This window comes from Mya arenaria, chromosome 12, assembly GCF_026914265.1.
Source record: "Mya arenaria isolate MELC-2E11 chromosome 12, ASM2691426v1".
Lineage (NCBI taxonomy): Eukaryota > Metazoa > Mollusca > Bivalvia > Myida > Myidae > Mya > Mya arenaria.
In genome coordinates this window covers 52,788,996-52,802,877 of record NC_069133.1, presented here as the reverse complement: position 1 = coordinate 52,802,877, position 13,882 = coordinate 52,788,996, and the positions used below count along the sequence as shown (strand labels likewise).

The 13,882-nt window shown below is 37.9% G+C and overlaps 1 protein-coding gene across 4 annotated transcripts; it reads right to left on the bottom strand.

Moving 5' to 3' along the window:
* Window positions 1-4,909: 4,909 nt before the first annotated feature.
* LOC128212178 (uncharacterized) lies at window positions 4,910-11,440 on the bottom strand. Of its 4 annotated transcripts, none has more exons than XM_052917488.1 (3): window positions 11,407-11,440; window positions 10,914-10,977; window positions 4,910-10,826 (listed from the first exon to the last, which is right to left on the bottom strand). In XM_052917488.1, the coding sequence occupies exon 3, from the start codon at window positions 10,796-10,798 to the stop codon at window positions 8,123-8,125; it is 2,676 nt and encodes an 891-aa protein (XP_052773448.1). In that variant the 5' UTR covers window positions 10,799-10,826; window positions 10,914-10,977; window positions 11,407-11,440; the 3' UTR covers window positions 4,910-8,122. The 4 variants fall into 4 exon arrangements, with proteins under 4 accessions (XP_052773448.1, XP_052773449.1, XP_052773450.1 ...); XM_052917489.1 differs by lacking the exon at window positions 11,407-11,440 and adding an exon at window positions 11,155-11,195; XM_052917490.1 differs by lacking the exon at window positions 10,914-10,977 and having other exon boundaries at window positions 11,407-11,427.
* Between the last annotated feature and the right edge of the window lie 2,442 nt (window positions 11,441-13,882).

Genomic DNA, 13,882 nt, shown 5'->3' with positions numbered 1-13,882 from the left:
AAGAGGAACGTTTAAGTCCGCTGCAAGTAGATCGCGTAGTGATTTTATTTAGCAGTTAAACTTTATGACTTTACTCTTGGAAATCTTAATTATGTTTGCAATAATATACTTCAATGGCAATCAGTTTAAACTTAGATCAATAAATACAATTATAAAACACTACATTTCTAAAATGATTTAATTAAAAAAATTACGAACTACTTTAACTGATGTACCGGCATACATCCGAGGTTGTTTTCGATAAAAATGGCCGAGGAGTTCCGAATGTCAAAATATGTGTTAGAAGTTACGGGTATTTAAATAATTGAATGACACTCGGCAGACCATATTGTCATCAACATTATACAAAACAAACACAGTACCATTGGGTCAAAACCCTTGTAAGAATTCATGCCTTCGCCTGTTTATCAAATGTTCAAGTAATCCACTTGGAAACGGCAGTTAACAACCGATTAAATGAATTGAAGTGTCAAGTATGTTATCTAGAATTACGATAACCGTCTTCCGGACTGCTGAGATGTACTAGCGAGATGGTTACATCTGTATGATCTCAAGACTTTTATTGAGTATACATGTTGCGCATGTCAATTATGTAACAGACAGTTTTAAAGCAACTCTGATTTAGATAACCATCGACATTTCAAGCCAATGAAATCGACTGTTTTGTGTGTGATACCTAAGCAATCACTGATAATAAAGCCAGTATGTTTACTACTGAAAATAATTATGTCAATGCCAAACACAGCGGATATATTTGAAAAGCTTTTTATTTAAGCTGTGAATGAGCATGACTGTTTAACATAAAATATTTTGGCAATGACAACCCAGTGCATTATGATTTAATGGTTTTCTCGACTGCTGTATGGGAAACAAGTCTGAGCTAAGATTTCAAAACTTCAATACACAACGGGAGTATTGTAATAACTCATCTGCGGTGCCATACCCAGTATATGGCCTGTGTATGGGGTGTGTATGGAGTGTGTATGGGATATTGTAATAACTCATCTGCGGTGCCATAGCCAATATATGGCCTGTGCATTGAGTATTGTAATAACTCATCAGCGGTGCCATAGCCAGTGTATGGGGTGTGTATGGGGTGTTGTAATAACTCATCTGCGGTGCCATAGCCAGTATATTGCCTGTGTATGGGGTGTTGTAATTACTCATCTGCGGTGCCATAGCCAGTGTATGACCTGTGTATGGGGTGTTGTAATAACTCATCTGCGGTGTCATAGCCAGTATATTGCCTGTGTATGGGGTGTTCTAATAACTCATCTGCGGTGCCATAGCCAGTGTATGGCCTGTATATGGAGTATTGTAATAACTCATCTGCGGTGCCATAGCCAGTGTATGGGGTGTGTATGGGGTGTGTATGGGATATTGTAATAACTCATCTGCGGTGCCATAGCCAGTGTATGACCTGTGTATGGGGTGTTGTAATAACTCATCTGCGGTGCCATAGCCAGTATATGGCCTGTGTATGGGTGTTGTAATAACTCATCTGTGGTGCCATAGCCAGTGTATGACCTGTGTATGGGGTGTTGTAATAACTCATCTGCGGTGCCATAGCCAGTATATTGCCTGTGTATGGGGTGTTGTAATAACTCATCTGCGGTGCCATAGCCAGTGTATGGCCTGTGTATGGAGTATTGTAATAACTCATCTGCGGTGCCATAGCCAGTATATTGCCTGTGTATGGGGTGTTGTAATAACTCATCTGCAGTGCCATAGCCAGTATATGGCCTGTGTATTGAGTATTGTAATAACTCATTTGCGGTGCCATAGCCAATATATGACCTGTGTATGGGGTGTTGTAATAACTCATCTGCGGTGCCATAGCCAGTATATGGCCTGTGTATGGGGTGTGTATGGGGTGTTGTAATAACTCATATGCGGTACCATTGTCAGTATATGGCCTGTGTATGGGGTGTGCATGGGGTGTTGTAATAACTCATATGCGGTGCCATAGCCAGTATTTGACCTGTGTATGGGGTGTGCATGGGGTGTTGTAATAACTCATATGCGGTGCCATAGCCAGTATATGACCTGTGTATGGGGTGTTTATGGGGTGTTGTCATAACTCATCTGCGGTGCCATAGCCAGTATATGGCCTGTGTATGGCGTGTGTATGGGGTGTTGTCATAACTCATCTGCGGTGCCATAGCCAGTATATGGCCTGTGTATCGGGTGTGTATGGGGTGTTGTAATAAATCATCTGCGGTGCCATAGCCAGTATATTGCCTGTGTATGAGGTGTTGTAATAACTCATCTGCGGTGCCATAGCAAGTATATGGCCTATGTATGGGGTGTTGTAATAACTCATCTGCGGTGCCATAGCCTGTATATGGCCTGTGTATGGGGTGTGTATGGAGTATTGTAATAACTCATCAGCTGTGCCATAGCCAGTATATAGCCTGTGTATGGGGTGTGTATGGAGTATTGTAATAACTCACCTGCGGTGCCATAGCCAGTATATGGCCTGTGTATGGGGAGTGTATGGGATGTGTATGGAGTATTGTAATAACTCATCTGCGGTGCCATAGCCAGTATATGGCCTGTATATGGCCTGTGTATGGGGAGTGTATGGGGTGTTGTAATAATTTATCTGCGGTGCCATAGCCAGTATATGGCCGGTGTATGGGGAGTGTATGGGATGTGTATGGAGTATTGTAATAACATATCTGCGCTGCCATAGCCAGTATATGGCCTGTATATGGCCTGTGTATGGGGAGTGTATGGTGTGTTGTAATAACTCATCTGCGGTGCCATAGCCAGTATATGGCCTGTGTATGGGGAGTGTATGGGATATGTATGGAGTATTGTAATAACTCATCTGCGGTGCCATAGCCAGTATATGGCCTGTGTATAGGGTGTGTTTGGAGTATTGTTATAACTCATCTGCGGTGCCATAGCCAGTATATGGCCTGTGTATGGAGTGTTCTAATAACTCATCTGCGGTGCCATAGCCAGTATATGGCCTTTATATGGGGTGTGTATGGGGTGTTGTAATAAATCATCTGCGATGCCATAGCCAGTATATGGCCTGTGTATGGGTTGTTGTTATAACTTATCTGCAGTGCCATAGCCAATATATGGCCTGTGTATGGGGTGTTGTAATAACTCATCTGCGGTGCCATAGCTAGTATATGGCCTGTGTATGGGTGTTGTAATAACTCATCTGCGGTGCCAAAGCCAGTATATGGCCTGTGTATGGGGTGTTGTAATAACTCATCTGCGGTGCCTTAGCAAATATATGGCCTGTGTATGGGGTGTGTATGGGGTGTTGTAATAACTCATCTGCGATGCCATAGCCAGTATATGGCCTTTGCATGGGGTGTGTATGGGGAGTGTATGGAGTATTGTAATAACTCATCTGCGGTGCCATAGCCAGTTTATGGCCTGTGTATGGGGTGTGTATGGGGTGTGTATGGGATATTGTAATAACTCATCTGCGGTGCCATAGCCAGTGTATGACCTGTGTATGGGGTGTTGTAATAACACATCTGCGGTGCCACAGCCAGTATATTGCCTGCGTATGGGGTGTTGTAATAACTCATCTGCGGTGCCATAGCCAGTATATGGCCTGTGTATGGGGTGTTGTAATAACTCATCTGCGGTGCCTTAGCCAATATATGGCGTGTGTGTGGGGTGTGTATGGGGTGTTATTATAACTCATCTGCGGTGCGATAGCCAGTATATGGCCTTTATATGGGATGTGTATGGGGTGTTGTAATAACTCATCTGCGGTGCCATAGCCAGTATATGGCCTGTGTATGGGTTGTTGTAATAACTTATCTGCGGTGCCAGAGCCAATATATGTCCTGTGTATGGGGTGTTGTAATAACTCATCTGCGGTGCCATAGCTAGTATATGGCCTGTGTATGGGGTGTTGTAATAACTCATCTGCGGTGCCTTAGCCAATATATAGCCTGTGTATTGGATGTGTATGGGGTGTTGTAATAACTCATCTGCGGTGCCATGGCCAGTATATGGCCTTTGTATGGGGTGTGTATGGGGTGTTGTAATAACTCATCTGCGGTGCCATAGCCAGTATATGGCCTTTGTATGGGGTGTTGTAATAACTCATCTGCGGTGCCATAGCCAGTATATGGCCTGTGTATGAGGTGTTGTAATAACTCATATGCGGTGCCATAGCCAGTATATGGCCTGTGTATGGGATGTGGAAATGACAGTGATGTTTTATTTTAAAGCCGGTCAGTCAAACTGAATGTTATGTGAACAGAGCATTATATTTGTAAACATATGTTTCACGTTGCAGTAAACTGAATCTTATTAATTTTGCTAACCTTGGACTCATAAAGTTTTTCATTAGCCAACATTGGAAATGGGTGTATACTAATGTAAAATGGGCGTTAAAGATCCATTTTTGCTGTGAACATTGGAAGGTTGTTAGAGATTCCAACTGATTTAACTAATATATTTATAGACCAAATTAAATCTTATTTGACATGACAGCTCTTTGTTACCAGTTGAAAAGATATCTCTGTTTTCTTGTCGACTCAAAAGTGAATAGATTATATTTAAAGCAAGCGGCTGATCTGATTTCAATTGTGAAAAAATGAAGATTAATTAATTTTCATTCAAAACCTTTTAAAAATAAATCTTTTTGACTAAATCAGCCATTTTTGCGTTGTTACCTGGAAACCAGTGATACAAGGCTGCTGACAAAAGATCAGATCGCAGTTTCATATTTTCGTTCAAAAATTGATATTTTATGTCTAAAAGCGTTCCTATCGTTTTAAGAAAAATAAGTTTTTCGGCAGTTTTCCAAACAATTGAGATCTATTCTATTGTGAGTTATCATTTGTAACTGAATTGGGCACAGTGATACCAATATCAGTTGATTATGAGACAAAACTAAAAAAAACAACAAGGAAAATGTCTTTCTTCTTTTATATACATCGACAATGTCACAACATCATTTATATAATATATCTTACTGAATACGTCGTAATTAATGAAAATAGTCCAATTGATGTTGTTATGTAGTGTTGATGAATTATCGCCAAAATTATATCACTACCTCGATGTTGATTAAAAAAACGTACTTTTAATGTCAAGAGAGTTACGGACAATATTACCACTGTCATTTTATAATATGAATACAATTTTATTGGCGTTATTTTGAGATATTGATGTTTTATTAGTTGATAATTGACAATGCTTTTGTTTTTGCTTTATAAACATATTGCTACCACCCTATAGATTAGCCTACAATACTTATAATGTTTGTATGTATTTTTGCATTACCTTTGTCAATCATTATGATAATGCCATTAATGAATATCATCACACATAAAACATACTACAAGAGTAACGTAATATACATATAGCACGTGTTAACAAATGAACATAACTGCCGATCTAATGAGTTTCCCAAGTTTGTAAAATGGAAACACAAGTAGTATCATTAAACATTCGAGGTTTAAGTAACATAGAAAAACGGAAACAAATAATCGAAAGGATTATTAGTAATAAGTATGATATCACATTGTTGCAAGAAGTACATTGTTCAAAATTATCTAATACAATATCGAAACATGATTGGAGTGGACCCTGTTTTTCAGTAGTACAAACACTAAAAGAGTTTCAATTCTTTTAAACCCAAAAGCTAATATAGACATACACACATATAGAGAAATTATAGAAGGTAGAATCATAGCTTTAGACATTATATCAAATTAAAAGAAATATACCATAATAAATGTATAAGGACCTAGTGATGACGAACCCACACCTTCTGAAACTTTTCAAAAAACACTGCTAGAGAATGATGAAAAAACCTTTATTATTGGTAGTGATTTTAATACCGTTCTACATTAGACAAAAAATGGTAAGATTGACACTCACAAAAAATGAAGAAATACTTTAACAAATATAATAGATTCTTGCGAATTAGCCGAAATATGGCGTTTAACGCAATTTACATGGAACTCGAGTAGTAAACCTCATATACACTGTCGACTTGATTACTTCTTAATATCAGACAATAAGTTAAATTACATAAAGAAACGTTATATAAAACCAGGGTTTAGGACGGACCACTCCGTTAATATTTTAACGATATATCATTTAAAAACTGAAAAAGGCCCAGGGTACTTTAAACTGAATAGCTCTCTTTTATTAGATACAGAATATCGAACACATATAAAAAAGTGCATCCGTGAAACGATAAGCTTAAATAAAGAAGCCAATCCAAATACACTATGGGAATAACAAAAGGTTCAATCAGAAACGAAACAATAAGATATGCATCACATAAGAAATCAATACTACAATCTAAAGAAAAAAAACTAATAAACTAAATTGAATCAAAACCAGACAAAAGTACACCTGACAATATCGACAGCATCACACAAGAAATGATACATAAAAAGAAAGAACTAGATGATGCTCGCAGCAATCAAAAAAATAATATATATTAAGGGCAAAAGCAATACACGTTGAAAAAACAAACAAACACAAAATACTTCGCAGTCCTTGAGAAAAACATGCAGAGAAGAAAACAGTTTTTTTAAATTGAAGGTAAACAATGAAATAGTGACTTTTTTATAAAAAAAAAACTTCATAGAAAGAACACAGCCTTAGATGAGAATAATAGATAATTCCGAAACTGCAGAATTTTATTAGATTTTTTTGGAACGATATTCAAGATATTTTAATTGACTCTTTAAACTACTCCTTTAGAAATGGTCATACAACACAACTTCAAAAACAAGGTATAATCTCTCTTATTCCTAAACGAGATAGAGATTTAGAAAACCTTTCAAATTGGAGACCAATCAGCTTAATAAATAATGACTGTAAAATAGCAACGAAGACAGTTTCGAACAGAATAAAACGAGTTTTACCTGAAATAATTGATTACGAACAAACAGGCTCTATCAAAGGCAGATATATTGGTGAAAATATTCGTCATGAAAAATAAATGAAAAAACAAACAAACTTATATTAAATTACATTTTAATAAATGTCATCAACTTACGTATACTAGTATACAAGCATTTGATTAATTATCTACATTGACAAACTATATATAATTACAATGCAAGTGACTGCAAAAATAAATGGCACGTAAAATACCGTGGATTTATATACTGGCTAGGTACACGTCATAATCAGATCAGGCTAGGTGAGTTGCTATAAAAATGCAAAGGCAAAACATACGACATAAATCATGGTGTGTATATCATGTAAACAATATATTCATAAATTGATAACCATTAAATACGCTATTTAATGAGATTACAAAATTATAATAAATCGAATACTAAATACTGAGGACTAGCGTGGTGAAATGCAATTGCTACATGTTACAGAACCATCTAAAGTTTCTATACGAAGATGAAGGCTTTGAAGCGTTAAAGAGATAATTAAGTAAAGTAAAATCGTAAATTTCGTTTAACCGCGCATCTATGCTAAAAATGGCATTTCGAGTTGAACTGATTGTTTAAATATTGTTGAAATATTGTACATTATCCTAAAATTCAAGTCAACTCCGACAGAAAAAGACAATCATTAAGAAGAGATACTATCAAATACTACAATTGTTTTTATAGGTTGATTATAGAATATTCATATTATTTCTTTGATCATAAAACATACTAGATCAACAGATGTATTATTCCAGCAATCACTGCTTACAACGCTGTTATATCAAGACATGTCATTGACACAGGTAATAATATGAAGAATAACAATAAAAGTGGTTGAATGTATATGTATATATGTTATGTCATTCTATTCGTGCTTTTAGTTTTCACGTTTTTTTTATTTATATCTTAATTTATTTATAACTTTAGAATTGCTTTATATCTGCTAACACCAAATAATAAGCAGCTAAATGTGCTTCAAGTGCATTACAATCAAATTCAGATCTGCTTAAAAAATCTGCTGGAGTATGTTAACCGTTTAAGAGAACTATGTATAAAGTATCAAAAGTCTTGCCCGGTCGAAGGGTGTTTGCTTGAAACAAGTAAACACACGAACATAAATTGCTCTTTCATGACCAGTCAATGAAGTTTTTAACATGGAATCTTCCCTCTCGTCTATTCAGATAAGACTTGTACATAAGTACTGCACATTCACAATTAATCAGTAGTCAATCTTCTTTGTTTGTTTTCTTGAATAGACAGGCAAGACAAAAGTCCAGGGATCTGTTGTTTGGGCGCCAGTCGGTTTCCCCAAGTCTTGCTTTGGCCTTAGCGACCACGACATCAGGCTTGTTGCATTTTGATGGATGACATCTATAAATCTGAATTCTATCCCTCTTGAGATGTAGAGTAATCTCGTCCTCTATTATGGTTCGAGTAGCAAAGAGGTGTTTCGCTCCATAATGAATGACCTTTATCGTTTCCCGAGTTTCGTCCACTGCTGACAGAATGCCCTGGTGCGTTATCCAATAGTAATTGTATTGAACAATTGATCCCTTTTTTAAATCAGACCATGCGTGAACTTCGAAGATCTGGAAATCCTTGTAGACTTTACCGGCCCTCGGAAGTAGTACGATTTCCTCCCTAGAACTTTCATTTCCGCCGTTAGCGAAAGCAACACGTGCTGGACTTTGCACGACCATTGACCAGAAAACGAAATGAGATGATCTGTTACCCCATCTGTTGAATCGCTGTTCTCCCAATCTCGACCTTGCTCTTTTTATAACCCTGTCCGCTGGATACGTTACGTAACCTTCAAAGCTTTTCCGGAACACGTGGTCCTTATTCAGAGACATTGTAATGGACTCCTCTTTGATTGTTCGTGTACCGAAAATACTGTCGAGAGCGTAGTGTATCACTCTTACTTTGCCTATATCATTGGCTTTTGAATCACCTTGTTCAATTGCAGTTGCAATTGCGTCGTGTTTTAAGCCCCAATAATAGAAAGTGATTGCATCTCCGGGTTTTAGTTCATCTATTTCTTGAATCATTTGATCTCGATCCTTCTTCACGACTTCTTCCGCAAAATGAACCGATCTGTACGCTGGCAAGTTATACTTTCCTTCACCAATACGCGACCTTGCTCTCTTGATCACTTCTTCCTTCTGAAACCTATACATGGGGTGGAACATGTATATCCATATGTCCTCGTATCGAAGATCAAATTTGAAGGTTTCTTCAATAACGCGGCGCGGCTGATTAGCCCCGTAGTGTACCACTTTCACAGCGAGCTTTGAAATACAGTCACGAACAGGCATTACCTCTGTGCTTATCGCCTTGTGCCAAAATCCTCTCCATTTGAATTCAATGATCTGTCCAGGCTTCACATCGTCTCGTATTTTGGCCCACTGTTTTCCCATTCCCTTTGAAGAATGTTTCCGTTCCATGTGGTGATCAATGTTGACTTGTCGCATGTTTGAAATTGTTTCCATGGGATTTATTGACCGCAAGAAGATCAGTTTGTCTGGCACTTGTGTAGTTTCAATATCCATGTTGATGTCTTCATCTAGTTTTGCCCAATGGCAAAAATGGCAGGAGCGGTTTGATAGCAGACCAAACTTGGTTTCGCCTATCCTTTGCTGGGCTCGTTGTACAACAAGTTCTGGAGGGTGCGTTTTGTAGCCGCTGTAATTATGGCCAACTAGTCGATCTTTACTTAAATCGATTAATATCTCATCTTCGGTAATAATACGACGACCGAACAGACTTGGAGAAGAGTAGTGAATCACCCTTAATTTTCCTCGTTGCTTTCGTGTTCCTTTGTAAATTACCACTGAAGAAACGATTCCTTCATGGGAAATGTTTTTGTGGTCGAATGAAACAATATCTCCGATCCATACCTTTTTAAGTGAATGAACTTTGTGCTTGGATCCTTGGAATGGTGAAAAGAATAGCTTTCGCATCTTCGGAATTAAGTGTGTAAAACAAATGGTGAAAACTCCACAGACAACCATGGCTCCTACTACAATGCCCGTTGACGCTCCTGCGGTTATAACAGCAGCCAAAAGGGCTAGACCTCCCACTTGAAGGCCGCAGTAGGATATAAACTTTGCCCATAGAACACTTCGTTGCCGACGACAACAAGATGCACATATTTTACCGGCAGCTCTCTCTTCACCTAGCTGTTTGTGACGAAATACTGTGTAAATAAGAAATACTACAGCGACAATTGCCAGAACGCCCCAAGGAGTCCAAACAAGGGCCGTTCTTGCTGCCATAGCCGCATCATCTAGGGAAAGGGCTATTAGTTTGCATACCGATCTCAAAACCTTTCCGCCGACATTTATGACTCCGGATGCAATATCATTTATCACCTCTTTCGCCCCGTGCATCTGGAAACTTTCCTCATTGCCGACCGAACACCAGTTGCAGAAATGTTCACAGTTGCAATTCAGAAGTGAATACTTAACATCCTGGTGTTCCTTGACGATATCCTCTGCCCTGTCCACGATTTGATCAGGCGTGTATGGCGTTTTGTGATAGCACACGAGATAGATTTCATGGTACAAAAGATTCAGTAGCTCTGTAGTTTCAATGATTTCCAGTTCTTCACTGAAAGGCGTGCTGAAGAAATGGATAAGAGTTACAGAAGCGGTATCTTCTTGTAGCAGCTGAACGTTTTTCACTATTGCATGGTGTGTGTATGGTGATATTTGTCTATCCCCAATGTTGAACATAAAGTGTTGACCTCCGATGGTGATGTGATTTCCTCTCCCAATCTGTTCAAAATGGGTTATTCGTTTTCTGGTGGTACAAAACACGCAGGCGATGCCCTCTCTGTCCTTGCGATCTAACTGAATGTGATCGCGCAGCCCATTATACAACTTGCTGAATACCCCTGTCATGTTATTGCGTTGATATATTCAAATCACCCTGAAATCGAAACAAGAATTATGTTTTTAAAGACTAGTTTACTTTCGATTTAATTGTTAAATAACACATAGTGATCAATGCAATTACCTGAATATATTATAAATCCAAGCAATTCATTCACACGTCCACCGGTGCATCTTCCTATGTTTTCCTGTGAGATTAAAGTGATAACATTATGCTACGTTTGACTAAAGATCTACTTTCGATTTGGAACCTATTACTTTACAGTCTTTATTGAATGTCATGTTTATGTTAATTCTAATGCAAAACGCTGTCACAAACTGCCTGATTTAATAATATTGAACGTACGCTTAAAAATACATAATACCTGATCTATTAACGTATGTTAATGCACATTTATTATACCAGCTATCCATTGACTAATCTAAAAATAGATTTCCGGAATTCCGGAGACAAGTCGTTTTACATTTTATATTATTTAACCTCTCATTTTGATATTATTAAGAGTGTTGCAAGTTATCCCCTACACATGCGAGTGACAAGAGCGACAGAAGTTAATTTTCATAAAAGAATTTTATCCTCAAAAACCGGATTTGTTCTGAAATAGAAAATAACTCACTGTGCATCCATGTAAACAGGTTGTCTGGTTCAATAAAATGACAGGGGCAGATAATAGCAGGCAACTCACACTCTAGAACAATTACCGAGCAGAAGCCGGAAAATGTGCATAATTAAATGCTGTCTTAAATTTAAGTGTTCTCTTGTTATATACTACAATGGACTAATTTTGATCTCCCAAATTGGTCCTAGCTACGAAGGTTTGAGATTTATTTCATAAACCTGTGCATAGTTATAAAACGTTAAATGAATAATGAATGTTAAAATTTTAAAAGAAATAGTGTGTTTTAATAAATTAATTTACAATAAAGGATGCAGAAGATAGCAAGACAAGACAAATACGTAGCATAGACATTATTAAAGATAACCTAATAATAATTGGAAAAATAAAGATAATGAATAATATAGCAATAAAGAGCATATAATATTCTCTGACGGAACACTGTCAAAACATTGTTTTGGAAACAGGTTTGTCGAAATGTTTAATGAAATTAATCATCTTATCATACTTCTGTAGTAAAACGATTGCGGGGCTCTTTAAGCGGCATAGACTGCCCTTTGTTTCATTTAAAATGGTGCAGATAAAAAGTTATCTTTGTTTTAAGTCCATTTTAAGCAACATGCTGCCTCCCGACATAGCATATATGACGTAATGTATCACGTGGTATACACACACTGCGCATATGCGCGCATGTTATACTTGAACATCGGTTGTATTTGAGCGTCTGCTGTATGTGAGCACTAATTGTGTATGAACTTCTGTTGTAGGTGAACGTCTGTTGTATTTAAACACCCCTTGTATATGAGTGCCTGCTATATGTGAGAACCTATTGCGTATAAGCAATGTTGTGTATGGACGTATTTAGTTTTTAACGCCTGCTGTGTTTAAACGCATGTTGTATATGAGCATATGTTGTATTTGAGTGCCTGCTGTATATGGGAACCTGTTGAGAATGATCGCCTTTTGTAAATGAGCACATGCTGTAAAAGAGCGCCTGTTGTGTATGCGGACTGTTGTAAATGAGGACTTGCTGTAAATGAGCCCCTGTTGTAAATGAGCGCCTGTTGTATGTGAGAGCCTGTTGTATGTGAGCGTCTGTTGTAAATGAGCGCCTGTTGTATGTGAGCTTTTGTTGTAAATGAGCGCATCTGGTATGTGAGCGCATTTTGTGTTTGAGCACCTGTATTATATGAGGGCCTGTTGTATTTAAACTGGTATATATATGAGCATCTTTAGTATGCGAGCGCATGTTGTGTATGAACACCTGTGTACATGATCTCCTGTAGTATATGAGCGTCTGTTTTATGTAAGGGCCTTTTGTAAATGAGCGCATGTGGTATGTGAGCGCATGTTGGGTATAAACACCTGTTGCATATGAACGCCTGTTGTGTATTAGCGACTGCTGTATATGAGCGCCTGTTATATATGACCGTCTGTTGTAAATGAGCGCCTGTGTATGGGCACCTGTTTTATTTGAGCGCCTGCTGCATGTGAGCACCAGTTGTGTTTGTGTGACTGTTGTTTTTTAACGCCTATTATATATGATCGCCTGCTTTATTTGAGCGCCTTTTTTGATCTCTTTCTGTATATAAGCGCATGATACTGTTTTATTTCAGCGCCAGATGCTGTCGTTGTTGTATATGAGCGCTCGTTGGTGTTGTTGTTGTATATAAGCGCCTGTTGTATATATTTGAAAAAAGTAAATTTTTGACCTTTGTTGGTGTTTTCCTGTCTCGGAAGATTGTTTTGAAATAGGAACTAGACAATAAACATCCACATTATAATTTTCCATAACATTTCATAACATTCCAAACATTTTTAATTTACCTAAAGGATGATAATAGAAAAATAATGCATACATAGTTTTGCCAAAGACGGGATACTGTAATCAAAATTCACTCGCGTATAAAGCAAGTGGTTTCAAAAGAAATTGTGCCAGCTAAAGCATCTGGCTCTTTAGTTCTTATATATATATATCTCATTTAGAAGAAACATACTGCTCAAGGCAGTCATACAGTTTCTGGAACCAATGCTGCAACCGCTCTCGGACTCAGCATTACTTGCACTGCCATGTTAATAGACAAGCACCTTACTGCATTAGACAGGGTGTAACAATGAATTACACAACATCAATGCCATGTTACGACACCCAGAGCGAATCTGATACCGCAGGTCAAATACATACATTTGAATTGGTATGGCCTTACCGGAAATTAGCAAAAGTTCGACTGGAAACAAACCAACAGTGACCATGAAGTGAAGCCTATTCACCCGAGTGTATTTAATAGTGAACACAACCTTGACTTTTGACCAACTGATCTCAAAGTCAATAGGAGTTATCTGCTAGGCATGACCATCTAGCATACTAAGCATGAAGTCCCTGGACCCAAAGTATCTTCAATTATTGATCGGAAACTGTATTTCCACCTCAAAGTCACCGCAACCTTGACCTTGGTCCTTTTAACATAAAAATCAA